Here is a 13,804-nt window from a genome sequence, read left to right as displayed (position 1 = left end):
TCCGGAACCAGAGATGGTTCTCCTCAAGTTTTAGAGTGGCAGGGAGGCTGTTCCAGAGGGAGGCCCCAGCCGAAGACAGATCTACCGCCAGCTTGTTTCTTTGAAAAACGACCGACCCTGAGGGAGTTCGAGGTAGAGGAGCGAAGAGCTTGAGAGGGGAGGTATTTGCGGAGGGATAGCTGAAGGTATTTTTGACCCAGGCCCAAGAAAGCCTTGTGCACAATGCAGAGGGTTTTGAATGTAATCCTTGCATCCACCGAGAGCCAATGGAGAGATTTCAGAGCTGGAGAGATACGATCCCAGGGCTTGAGGCCAAGGACAAGTCTTGCAAACCTGTTCTGGATTAGTTGCAGAGGGCGGAGAGTAGAGCAGGTAGATTTAGAAAGTGTCTGTTACAATAGTCCAACCTAGAGAGGACCATGAGCTCTGGGGGAAGGAAAGGAAAGGCAGAGTACCTCTGAGGAGGTGCAGTAGGAAGTTTGACTTTTTAGAGACATCAGAGATGTGGGCGGAAAAGGAAAGTGTGGAATCAAAGATGACCCTGAGGTTAGCCTTGCAAGTGGGGGTAGGAGGAAGGCCAAGGGAGGCTGGCCAGAGAGTGAGAGGAAAGGATGGGGAAGGTGTGCCGATGAGGAGGATCTTAGTCTTGCTGGCGTTCAGACAAAGATCATTGGCGGAATACCAATCTTGAATGGCAGTAAGGCAATAAGAGATGAGAGAGGGAGAGGAGGTGGCTGGGGGCAGCCTGAAAATGAGTTGAGTGTTGTCAGCGTAGAACTGGAAATTTGAGCAGAAAATGGCAATGAGGGGACGAGAGTTGCCAGGTATTGGTTGAAAAGCCAGGGCGAGAGGTTAGACCCCTGGGGAACACCATAGGTAGAGAGGGAGATAGATGATAGGAAAGACCCCAATATGACCTGGGAGAGTCGATCAGACAGGAAAGAGGTCTGCCAGGCCAGAGCCTGATCTGTGATACCCAGGTTATCATGGAAACGGTTGAGCAGTATGGTATGGTTGACCGTGTCAAAGGCAGAAAAGCGATCGAGTAGGATGAGAACAGAGGCAATGTTACAGTCAAGGTCGGAGAGCAGATCTTCACGGATGTTCAGGAGAGCTGTTTCCGTGCTTCTGGCAACTCTGAAGCCAGACTGGTGGTCACAGAGACAGCCAACAGAATCAGAATGAAGGTTAAGCTGGGAGATGGCCAGCTTTTCCAAGAGTTTGCCCAGAAAGAGAGTAATGTAAATTGGGCGATAGTTAGCCAGACAGGAAGGATCAGCTGTGGGTTTCTTGAGAAGAGGATGCACAAGGCAGTGCTTCAGAGGGGAGGGGAAGGATCCTGAGGCAAAGGAGTGGTTGCAAAAATCGCCAAGGGCCAGAGCAAGGGTGTCAATGTGGTCCTTGATAGTTTTAGATGAACAGGGATGAACCTGTTTTGACGAGGCTTTCATAGATCGGACTTGTCTAGCGAAAAAGAGGAAAGGACGAGATGGGGGGATGGAGGGTGGCTGAAGGAGGGTCAGCATGCACAGATGGAGAGGGGAGCGGGAGCAGAGAGTGGACAGGATGTCCTGGGTTTTTTAGATAAAGTGAGAGGCAAGGGCATTGCTGAGAGCCTGGGAGGCAACAGGAGGGGTACAGACTGCAGCAGGGTTGACCAGCTCCTTGCAGATTTTAAAGAGTTCGGCCGAGTTGTTAGATGCGCCGAGACACAGGCTTGAATGTGGACTCTCTTCTTGGTGAGGACAGAGAGTCGGTATTGCCTTTGGAGCAGGAAACAGGCCAGTTTGTCAGAGGATGAGCAAGAAGCCCTCCATTTCCTCTCAGCCGCCCAACACTTAAGTTTAAGTGTAGCTAAGTCATACCAGGAATTGCACTTGGCCTTGGACTTCAAACGGATCCTCATGACAGGGGCAGGAGCATCAGGAGTATCAGAAATAGAAGAGTAGAGAAGGGACAGGGCTGTGTCCAAGTGTGAGTCAGCCAGAGGAGGAGGGGGGGGCAAAAGGGGGGAGAAGGTGGCAGCGAAAGCCTCAACTGACACGCACTTCATGGGACGGATGTCCGAGAAGGTAGGTGGCAGTGTTGAGGTAGCCTTGGTTTGGGGGGGGGGGGTATAGAGGGAGGCAGAGTGGGAGATGAGAGGATAGAAAGCAGTGGTCACTCCAGGAGAGTGGAGTAGTCAGAGGGATAGAGAGGGGGAGGCCAGAGGAGATCAAGACATCAAGTGTGTGACCTGCAGAATATGTCGGCCAGAGGGGAGGGGGAGAAGAGAGAGAGAAAGAGAGAGAAAGAGAGATATGTTGAGGTCACCAAGGAAGAGGAGTTGAGTGGTTGAGGCCAGCCCACTCGGAGAGAAAGGGGGCGATTTGACCAGGGGGCTGATAGAGAGTAGCAACAGTAAGAGAGTGGCTAGGAGAGATCGAGCCGGCAGACAAGTCATTCGAAGGAGGGGTAGATCTGAGTGGGAATGATATTGGAAGGAATCCACTCAGGGAAGATCAAGGCTACACCACCTCTGGGCCGGGCGGATCTTGATCTATTCCATCTTTATATTCCTGCAAAGGATCACTCATCGAAACGTGGCAGCTTGCATCTTGGTCACCTAGGCTATCAGTCTTTAAATTGTAATCTTGAAATGTTGATATTGGTGGTTAGGCTGTATGCTTTTAAATTGAATTTTTGTAACTTGCACCTTAGTCGTTTTAAATTTAAAAATTGCGTTCCTTACTTCTTGATTGACTAGAACATGTGCTGAACAGTATTCTTGCAATTCTAACTGCTCTTCCAGATCCAATCCTCACAACCGCGCCCCACTGGCCCCTGCCCATCACTCTACACCCTCTCACTAATACTCTTCTGCCCTTTGTCAATGTTAGCTCTCTCCCCGTACTCCTCTCGCCCTACTGCTTTTAGTCACTCATCCTACATTTCTCTCACTCTCTACAGACCTTTCTTCTTCCCCATTAAGCACCTGCTCCTATTGTGCCCCTGCCCTTTTCACCTCTCCACAAAACGTCCTTTCCCCATCTTCTCAGACTACTTACATTCAAGCTTTGGAATGCCCAATGTATCTGCAACCAAACCCACTTCATCACTAATGACCCCATCTGGCAGCCATGGGAATCAAAGAGACTTGGATCACTACCCCAGGCTCTGCAACCCCTGCTGACCATCACACCGATTCCACTCCCTTTCTATACCCCTCACTCTCTTCCAGAGGTCAGGTGGTTGGACTTAGGATCAACAAGGGCTATTCTTCTGCCTCCTTCCACCGGAAGTGGCTATGTTGGTACTGTAATTCTCTGTACTTAGCCCCGCCTCAGTATCTTAGTCAAAATCTCCAACTCACCATCTGGGGGGTGGAGTAGCCACGGTACCATGTATGGAGTCCATATTTCTCCTGTTTTGCATGATCTGCACTGGCTTCCGGTGGTAAAGAGGGTTGAATGTAAAGCTTAGTCTGTTTACTTTTACGGTAAAGGTGCAGAATATTTGCAAGCACAGTTCTGTCCGTACATTCCTGGTCACCCTCTTTGTTCTTGGGGTGGCTGCCGTTTCATCCAGATACTTCGGTATTGGCCGTCTAGAACTGTGGTGGTAGGGTTGCACGTATGGGCAGTGCACTTTCAATTGCAGCTGCAAAGCAAAGCTGTGGAATGGTTTGCCACTATCCTTGAGGGCTACCGAGAATCACTTGACGTTTAGACGTCTAAAATATGTGTCTTAAAGCAGCCTTCAGCTTCTGTTAGTTTTCTTAGTGGCAAGATGCCAATGGGGAACGTGTGCTTTATAAATCTGTTAACATATGAGAACATATAGAACTCCTTTGACATCGACAAGGATAGCATTCAATCGGAGGAGTATGGCTGAGACGAGGATTACAAGGGTGGAGATTCACAGTTAGAACCAATGGACATGAAGTATTGGGGCTCGGAATGCTGCGTCAGGTGTGTAGGTGAGCCACAGTGGAGAAGACACCATGAATAACAAACAGGTTAACTTGGATAAGAAGTTTGTATCCTATCATATAATGTCTCTTCGTTGGGAACTGCGCATGTGCACATCCATCCTTTCCCTGGGATCTGGTTAACATTCTGCATGGCAGAGGAAACATGATCTATGGGTGGCCCCTAAACCCCAACAGATGACCGATGACAGTCATTTTAACCTCACATTCAAATTCGTTGGATATCTGAATCAGTATACATGGTTCAATGCAGGGGCAGACTGGCCTATAGGCAACTCTGGAGTCTTCCGCGTAGGCCTCTGCACCCGGGGCCACTTTAGTGTAGAATTGCCACATTTCCCATAAACTATTGCGCTTGCTGAAAATGTGAACATTATTTCAAGGGCCTCTTTTGGTTCCCAGCCCACCCCTAGTGCAATGCTACTAACTTGTAACGTTAAGGTGTGTGCTGTGCAAAATGAAATAAATGACTACCAAGCACAAGTGTGCATTATGTACTTAATGATTCAAACATACAACCCTTTCAATTACAGATATATATTAGTCAAATACAAAGCTCTGTGGTCATTCTTATTTTCCCCAAATGCTTTGATTGTATGCAATGCAGGCTAAACCCCTGCTGCATTTGTTGATCCCTTTCTCATAGGAGTATTTTGAAATGGTACACTAGGCGAGTGCCAGGCTGTCCATCTTGGAACGATAACTTTATATCAGAAATAAATGTATTCAGTTAGCCGAGGTTTTGATTAAGTGCTTTGCTCTATAAGACAAGTGTGACATTCTAATCAGGACTACAATATATACTGGAAGTGATAATTAGAAAACCAGCATTGAGGCAATGTGAAAAGTGGGTGAAAATTGTGGAGGTTAAAAAGTGCAAGGGCAAAGTTGAGAATTTTGCTGAGATGGACAAAAGAGTAGAGCAAGGCACAGGAGGAGGCTCCAGTATCAGTCCAGCTAAGTATCTAAGTAGAGGACAGAATTTGTGTTGAATGGCAGGAGAGAAGAGGGCGGGTTTTCCCAATGTTCAACTGGTTGAGCAGATTAGCAGTGGCAACAGAGATTATGAAATGTTGGAACTTGAGCTCACTATCAAAGAGTCCTGAGATTGAGAGCATTAGGTGATGGGTTAAGCCGGTCATGGGAAAAGCCTATTGCAGGGGGAGGACAGAGGAGAATTCTGGGCAGGGATATTGAAGACTGGTCTTCTAGGATATGAGCAGAAGACAGCAAAATGCCCATTGCCCATGGATGAGAGATAGACAGAGACCCTAGAGGGGCGAGTAGGGTGAAGGCAGGAAAGAAGACGATCTGCGTGTCATCAGCAGAGGTGATAAGAAAACCCAACAGCAAGAGTAGATAAGCCTATTGAAAGAGGTGTACAGAATAGCGGGTGGTGGTCAGAACCTTTGGAGATACTCACCGGGAGAGAGGTGGCCTCAGAGGTCACTGTGTTCCAGGAGATAGGATGAAGGAGCCAAGTGCTGTGTCATGATCTCCGAGGTTGGAGATCTCCAAAGGAGAAAGGCTGCAGGGAGTAAGCAGGAAGAAAGTTGGAGGTGATGGGGCAGAGTTGAGAAAGCTAGGAGACATGGATAAGGACCGTTTCTGTGGAGGGACTGCTGTGGCGTTGCTTAGCTTCCACCATTGTTCCCGTTGAATACCACATGCTGCAGTATGATAGAGAGAGAGTAGTGGAGAGAGAAGAGAGACAGGTTGTTATTTGAATAGAGTATTCAGGTTCTGCAGAGGGTTTCCTGAGAATAGGTAGAACAAGCGGGTGGTAGAGATTGAAGAAGGAGGGGAGCTACGAGCAGGTTATTGGTGTAAAAAGTGAACATACAGGGATTTCTACTCTAAAGTGGTGTTTATTTTGCAACTTGAATAGAACAAATCGCCTTCATCAGTCCTACTGTTATTTGGAAGGCACATGGTGTCATGAAAGCTGGATGTGATGTATGTTAGAGAGTGTGGATGCGAGTCTCCAGACATAGTGGGATTCTGGGACAGAAAGCCTTCAATGAAGAGGGACCACAACGTTTGTGACAAAAGATTACTTGGTATTGAAAACTGAATGAACCCGCATCTCAATTTGTGTTGCATCCGACATGACCGAACCCCAGATCTAGCCGATACATTTGTTGGAATTCACTGAAAGCAGCTCACGTTACTGTGCTACTGTACAACAACAAAAAAAAAAAGTGTCCGTGTTTTGACTACTCACAGCCTGTACAGCGCTCCTGCTCTCAAGCTAGGTCCACATTTTGAACAATAAAATAAATAAAAACAGATCAGTTTCATTTTCTCAGTTCAAAAGACCTCAGTTCAAAAGTCGAGGCAAAGAACCATCATCTATTCCCCTGCTGACTGTGCTCTAGAGAAGCTAGTTTGTTGTACGGACCATCAATGAATTGGGGGCGTGGGGGGGGGGGATCTTAAAAAGTATTCCTGACCACAACAGCACAATTGTGCCATTCTGTAATAATAATCAGGGTGTGATCGGTTTCGTTTCTGATACTTGATAATCTTTGGGGATAGGCTAGATATGTACATCAGCGTATTGGTAGCATCTGGTCTTTCTCTTGGGCACAAGGAAGTACATTCATCAATTTCCCCAATTATTCCCAGACCTTTTTTCATTGGCTCCTACAACAGGCCAGGCCTCTCGGATAACAGAATGCATGACCGTGCACCAGTTGTAGGGCGGAGATTGTATTGGTCATCCCTCTGTAGGCCATGCTCAGCCTCTAGCACATTTTTGCTTCTAAATATCCTTCCCTTTGACATGAAGTTTTTATTCACTACATTAGACTCGACTTAACCAACATATACAGGAAATGAAATTGTGTGGGTCTAGTTTGCACCAGCCTGTAGCCTGGTAGTACCAATAGCATCCAAGAGCTACCCAACTCCCAAGCCAGCTGGTGCCATACAAACATGGCTATGTGGACTAACTCTATGTTTGGGAATGTATATGAAGGAGGATTAGAACACATTGCAAAGACATTTATTTAAAGAACGGGGCATATATAAAATGGACAATGAGCTAATGGGAGAGAGCCCAGAGATACCACAAGAAAGTGTCCGGAACGCACGGCTACAGCAGATCCAGCTGTACATCATCCACAGGGCATATATGACACCAAGCAAAATCGCCAGGTTTGGAAACACAGGGACACAGAAATGCCCCAAATGCGGGGAGGTGGATGCCGGGATGATTCATATGTTCTGGGCATGCCCAGAGGTGGGAAGGTTCTGGGAGGAGGTTAAACAACGACAGGCCCAAAGGGGGGGATCAAGCTGGAGGTGGAATCGGCGTGGGCATGCATGCTGGGGGGGGATTTGCCAGACCACGTAATTTAAAACATATTAGCAAACTGAAAGCTATGGCCTACCTCCTGGCCAAACGGAGAATAGCCATGAGCTGGAAAGCAGCCCAAAGACCTAGGCTAGAGGTGTGGTGGAACAACCTCTTAAAGTGGGCGGAGGCAGAGACGATGGCATGGTATGAGGCGGCCAGCAGGGGAGGGGAAGAGGAAACAGGGCCCTTGATGGCATGGAGGTAAATGATAGCTAGGATGTCGGGACTTCCCGAGGCTGAATCCAGTGAAGATGACATACTCGGAAACATTAATGCTGATAAACCCCAAGTAACGTTCTTTAAGGGCATCGTATTATGGGCTCAAGTGAAGGAGGAGAACTGTAAAGTGCAAAATGTGAATGTAACACAAGACGTGTAACATGGAAATGTCCTAAATGTGGGTTATGTTTGATGTGTGGTTTAAAATAATTTGTTTAAAAAAAATATATATATATATATTTTTTTTTAATGGACATTGAGCTATAGTTGGCATCTCATGTGGAAGTTATTGTGGTACACTAGTTCCCAGCACCACGTTCCCCACAGGTCGCTCCTGCTGACTGGGGATGCCCGATACCCAGGAGCTACTTTGAGCTTCTTCTGCTCAACAAATCTGTATTTCAATCCCTTAAAAGGAGTCTCAGGATGGTCCATAGGGCAACAGAACCAAGCCTGTAGAACCCGTCCAATAGGCCAGCGTGGGCCAGAGTGGGCAGTTTGAAAACTTCATTACATGCACAGCAGGTAGTTCTGACCAATTTTACTAACCCAGTGTGTCTTATAGTTTCCCCATTTTCAAAAGATGTTGCAAAAACTTGACCCTAGCTACTACTGGGTATGTTGCAAAGATACGTATGGCAATTTAGCAACGTGGGCTTTTTCTTTGGTCGCCCAGACATTAATTCCCTCAGTCGAATCTTGCCTTAACCTCCAGCCATGTTATGCCACCCGACACATGCACGTTGGAATTCACTGAACATATATCGGCCTCGTTACTCCCCTCCTGCAGCAGAGGTAAGACAGCGCAAACACCCTTCTCCTGCACGTACTTCGGAAGGTTGTTTGATGTATGAACCTATCAAAGCAATGAAAAGTTTTTGTACTGTATTGTTGATGGTAACATCACAAACGTGTACCAATCTGTAATTAATAAGGTTTTGTTTTTCACAACGCAAACATATTCCTAAAGCACGCTCCACTGTTGATATTTTACGTTGCCTACAGCACCCTTCCTGATGTCCTAAGCAGACCGCATTACCATAAGTGACAAATCCACATTTGGAAAGGAATACAACTATACACGTACTAAATTGGCCAAACAGACCCCTTGCCCTTAACGAAAATCTGAACGGCAGCAGACTCCAAAATGTCAAATTGAACCTTTACCTTTCTAGTAAAGGTAACACATGACAGATGGTGGGGGTCAACGGAGGCCAGAACCGAAGAGCATTACAAAAGTTAAGAATCACAAGCAAACAAGAGCACTACATAAAAGGAAGTAATACAATCCAGAAAGAAAGAAAAAAACGGTCATTGCCTAAACCACATCACTGGTGCCCCCACATGTATGCCCTGTCCCATGTTCTCTGATGTCTTGGACTGGTGCGGTTTACCAATTCAACTTAACTGTATAAACAAATGTCTTGTCGCAGGACACATAACAGATGAAATAAATTCCATTGTATACCGATTTGTCCGAGATAAGGGGTATTCTGATATAGCAGTAGACTTTATATTTTCGAGTTATAAAAAGCAACAAGAGACGATGTGACACTATGATTAATGGAAGCAAGTCAAGGCCGAGCTGATCTTGCCAATCTCCTCGTCAAAACAATATCTCGCACCATTGTACTGGGGGACACAAACGGGTGGTTGGACAAGCCTCATCTCCGAGAAACGTGTGGCCTGAAGGTTATTCAACTTGGACCCCCTAGGCCTCTCGCAACTCGTGCTTTCTTTCGGCCACCCATCGCCCAGGTCACAGCATTGATCTCCTCTTTGCACGAGACGATAAGGTACCAGTTGGCAACCCTTTCCCCAAACGCCTCGTCTAAACACTTTGTCACCATCTTCCTTCAATGCTCTAGTCTTAAACCGGCACCCAAAAGCCCTCCCTATAATCTTCCTTCTGAAAAAAAATCGTAATCCTCAGTGCCTGCTAGAACGTCTCCAATAAACAACATTGATCCTCGCCAAACCCACAATGGACACCATCTACCCCTGGCCGACCTCTGCACTTGACAATCCTTCCACATAAAATCATACACCCTAGCCGAAAGCATCTGCAAGCTAAATGGTTCAACTTCGACCTACAAACACTCAAAAGGAAATACTGTGCCTTTGAATTGAGATTTTCTCAACCGTCTTTCAATCAAGACAAATTCAACAGCCTAGCTCACCTAAGAGTTTACAGAAGATCACTACGTCAAGCATTGAAATCATACTATTCCAAAATAATCTTCTGTGCCAAAAACCCTCAAGACTAAATCTTCAAAGTTTCAGCAGAACTCTCCAGACCCATGGACCCGCTCAATGTCAGTGAACAATCACAAAAACTATGTGGTGACCAGTCTTCATTGTTCTCTACTAAAATCCTCACCCTCAGATACAATATTGGCAACATCATTTCAACTCCTGCCTCCACCATGAGGATCACTCCAGCTCCTAGTCCCACCTCCCCTCCTCATCCTTCTTCCACTCTTCAAGTATCAACTGGACTCTCTACCTGCAAGTCCTCTGGTTCCCCTCTTGACCCTTGCAAGAATTTTCAAATCTCAGCAGCTACACCCATAACATTCTAAACCTGGTGAACCACTCCCTTTCCTCTTGCCTGACCCCCTCTACCCTGAAGGAAGCAATCCCTGTCCCCCTGCTGAAGAAACTAAACCTAAATCATGTGGATCTAACCAATTATAGACCCGTCTCTTATCTGCCATTTCTAGCTAAAATACTTGAAAGCGCTGCCTGTGAACAACTTCAAGGCCACATTGAGAATGGCTGATTCCCTGATTCACAGCAATCTGGCTCCTGCCCTGGCAGGGGCACACAGTCTGTCCTGGTATCCATACACAATGATCTCCATGAGGCAACTGACGTTGATGACACTAGCGCCCTAACCCTCTCAGCTGCCTTCGACATAGTCCACCAGAAGATCCCATTTGACCGCCTCCAATCAACTGTAGGCATTCAAGACACTGCCCCCTTCAACGTACATCTTTCCTCAAAGACAGATCTCGATTTGCCTTGCTCTCCCCTTACCCTTTTGCCAATGCAATCTGCTCATTTGAACTACATTTCTAAACGTGTGTGAATGACATGCAGGTCCTGTCGCACCTGGACAAAAAGAATACTCGACCTTGGACCTGCCATATGCCTGCAGGATATAAACAATTGTATGAGCCTAAACTGGCTGAAGCTGAAACCCCTCAAAAACAGTAATCCTACCTCTGGGAAACAGCCCTAACACTAGGAGCAAAAATCTCTGGTCGTCCACCATGAGAAAATATCCATTCCCCTCCGACCATGTGAAAGTTCTTGGCTTCAACGTCCATGAAAACATGTCCCTTATCCTCAAATCATGCTTTTCCCAGTAAAAGTTCCTATATCACAAACTTACTTTTTCCAACACAGTCATCGCTGTTAATCTAGATGAGTGCAAATTAGTTAACAGCCTCTGCCTCCAAGCAAACCAATTCACCCAACTGTAAAGGTTAAAAAAATGCTGCAGCAGAATCTTACCATAATTTCGCCACATTACTAAATCTGCGCCTGAGCGGGTTACAAAAATCCCGACCCCCATTACTGCGCCCAAGCAGAGCTGAGGTTGCGGGGGTGTCCCCTGCTCTCGTAACACGCAGTAACAGGTGATGGGGGGGGGGTCAGTGGATGGGGGTCCCCTGCTTACCATTGCAGTAAGCGGGGGAGAAGATTACAAAAATAAATAAAAAGGCCCCTGCGGCATCAGCACCGCCTGACGTAAGTGGGAGGAGATGACGCCGCAGGGGTACAAGAATGTCAGCGGCGCACACAGGAGTACGCCGCAGTAAAGGTAAGTGGGAGGAGGCGTGGCTTTGCGATTGTGGGCCGGGCCAGAAGAGATCTGATCACTTCCCGAGCCGTAATTGCAGTCAACATTTTCATCGGCAGAATTACGGGCGGCGCAGTGATCACATAGATTTGCTGCAGCCAGACTCATGCTACACCTTAACCGTTGAGATCATATTTCCCCTGCACTCAATTCTCTTTAGGACAGGAAGCCAATGAAGTGAATACAATTCAAAGATGCATGCTTATAGACAAAGCCCTCCAGTGGACTGGTCAGACCTTTCTCAGCACCAAGTTTACCCCACTCCTCCAGAATGACTATGCTCTTCCAACCCCCCACCCAAAGAAAACACCAAAAAGGGAAAAAGCATTCTCCCAGCTCTTAGCCACACTATCTCCACCGTTTGCCTGCAACCCAACCACACCAAATTCAGAAAGACCCTTGAAATCTTCCTCTTAACATTTCCTCTACTGGCATCCAAAGATGTCCCCTCTGGCTCTCACGCTCTGAGGCCACCCCTGGCATGCACTGCTTTACAAGAAGACAAATAATTAAAGATTGGGCAAAGGCACACTTTCGGAGTCCTCTGTAAGTGACCCCCTGAAGACAAAGTAATTACTCACTGAATAGGACCTCAAGCAGCACTGTTGACTTGAATGAAACCCGACAATCGATTGGCACTTACACTGTCATATTCATGACTCCTCAATATCCTTGCACATGCTAGAACGACCAATAAATGCACCTGCATATTCTACAGGTACCTCCAAATTCTAAACCTGCATGCCCAATGCAGACAGCTCCATTCCTCCTCCTATGCAGACATGTCCAGACCCCAGACACCACCAAACATCTGCACCTCCATACCTTTCTCCCTCCTATGCGGAGACCTCCATACGCAAACAACTACATATGCATGCACCGTCTAGACCCAGGTGCCTCTTATGGGCCCAGCTCCTGCTATGCGGACAGATTGGAACATGCAGGCACAATCCCACAAGCCACAAGACACTTACTTGCCCCTTCTAGTTTATCCGATCCCCGGCTCCAGGTGACCTGCCTGGTCTCCAGCTTCACTTGGAAGGTTTTCTTCTCGGGCCTCTGGGACTTCTTGGTGTAAAAGAGGGCCATGACCGTGCCCAGCTCCAGGCTCCTGCAGAGGTGAGCCACCTCGGACTCAGACTGCGCACTGGAGCTGAAGCCATTGCAGATGAGACCCGATGCCATGGCTCACAAAAGCACCCAACAGGCAGCAGGGTGGTCTCCCAGAGGTAAGTGCAAACTTTCCAAACTCGTGTGCGACCTTTCTTCTTCCTTTGCTGCTACAGTCTTAGATGCAGACGAATGTTCATTTGAAGACCCAAGTCTCCTCTTGTGTGAAATAATGCACAATTTCCAAAGGCGCTGTAACCAAATCCGCAAAGAAAAAAACACGAGCCCCGTGTGTCTTTTTTTCTGGTTCTAACTGGACTGTTTCCCAAACATTCCCAGATCTCCTCGGCCTTTGTGGTAGCCCGGTGTGGGGTGGCGCAGGGGGTATGTTGTTGATCGCCCCGTGTCTTCTCTATTTCTCTCCTCTAGTACTACCATCGATCTAAAAGCAGATAAAAAGCTGCAGAGGGAGAGAGGGTTAGGTGGGGGGCCTCAGGAAGTATGGCTGATCTGGGCAGCCGTGCAGTCAGAATCAAACACGCACTCTCCCCCTTAGTTATCGATTTCGGGCAGTGGCAAGAAATCACCAACGCAGGTCTGCTCCAAGGTGCAAGCTGTACCTCTCTAAAAGATGCACGCCCACCTACCGCCCCGTCTAATGTGATGCAAACGGGGTTGTGATGCACGCAGTTCTAGCCCTCTAAATTGGGGCAGGGAGGTCTAACCCCTCCACTACTCAATCGATGATCGCAGATTTCCAGTTTAAGAGGTACTGGCAACCCCCACTAAAAAGTAGATCGAGGTAAATCGTCCCACGTCAAACCAGGCATTCTCCTCTCCATCCCCTTACAGGTAGAAATATTCCCTTCTCCAAAATCTTTGCGCCAGATTTACGCGTTGCCTGCACTGTCTGTCCGCCGCAATCGAGGTTTCTTCTCCCTGCTGCCTGCCTCTGCATTCCTGTTACTATGCCTCCATGGCAGAGGGGAGCTTGCTCTCCCTCTCTCTCTCTGTCTCCTGTAGCACAGCTCTAGAACCGCCCCCTCCGCTAGACAAAAGCAGCGGCAGAGAGAAGGAGGGAGGCACGGCCTCTTAAAGGGAACGCGGTCTCTTTTCCTGCAGTGCCTGCAGTGACAACATCCCTTTTTCCTGACCGTCCTTCTCGCTTCCCTTGTGTTTCACGGTTTCACGGTTTCATGCACATTTCGTAGCTGTGTTACGGGAAGTAGGGGGGGGGGGATACATAACGAGGCGTTCTATAAGGTGATACAATCGG

The 13,804-nt window shown here is 47.5% G+C and overlaps 1 protein-coding gene across 1 annotated transcript in view; it reads right to left on the bottom strand.

The window, feature by feature from the left end:
- PLCG1 (phospholipase C gamma 1) overlaps positions 1-13,561 on the bottom strand; it is a 1,097,362-nt gene extending 1,083,801 nt beyond the window's left edge. Inside the window, exon 1 of the mRNA XM_069652272.1 lies at positions 12,393-13,561. Within this exon, the coding sequence (XP_069508373.1) occupies positions 12,393-12,603 (211 nt within the window). The 5' untranslated portion in view covers positions 12,604-13,561. The remainder of the gene's footprint in view (positions 1-12,392) is intronic.
- Positions 13,562-13,804: the final 243 nt, after the last annotated feature.

The sequence above is a fragment of the Ambystoma mexicanum genome, chromosome 3p, assembly GCF_040938575.1.
Source record: "Ambystoma mexicanum isolate Mex_15411 chromosome 3p, UKY_AmexF1_1, whole genome shotgun sequence".
Lineage (NCBI taxonomy): Eukaryota > Metazoa > Chordata > Amphibia > Caudata > Ambystomatidae > Ambystoma > Ambystoma mexicanum.
This window is presented reverse-complemented; position numbering and strand designations above follow the sequence as displayed.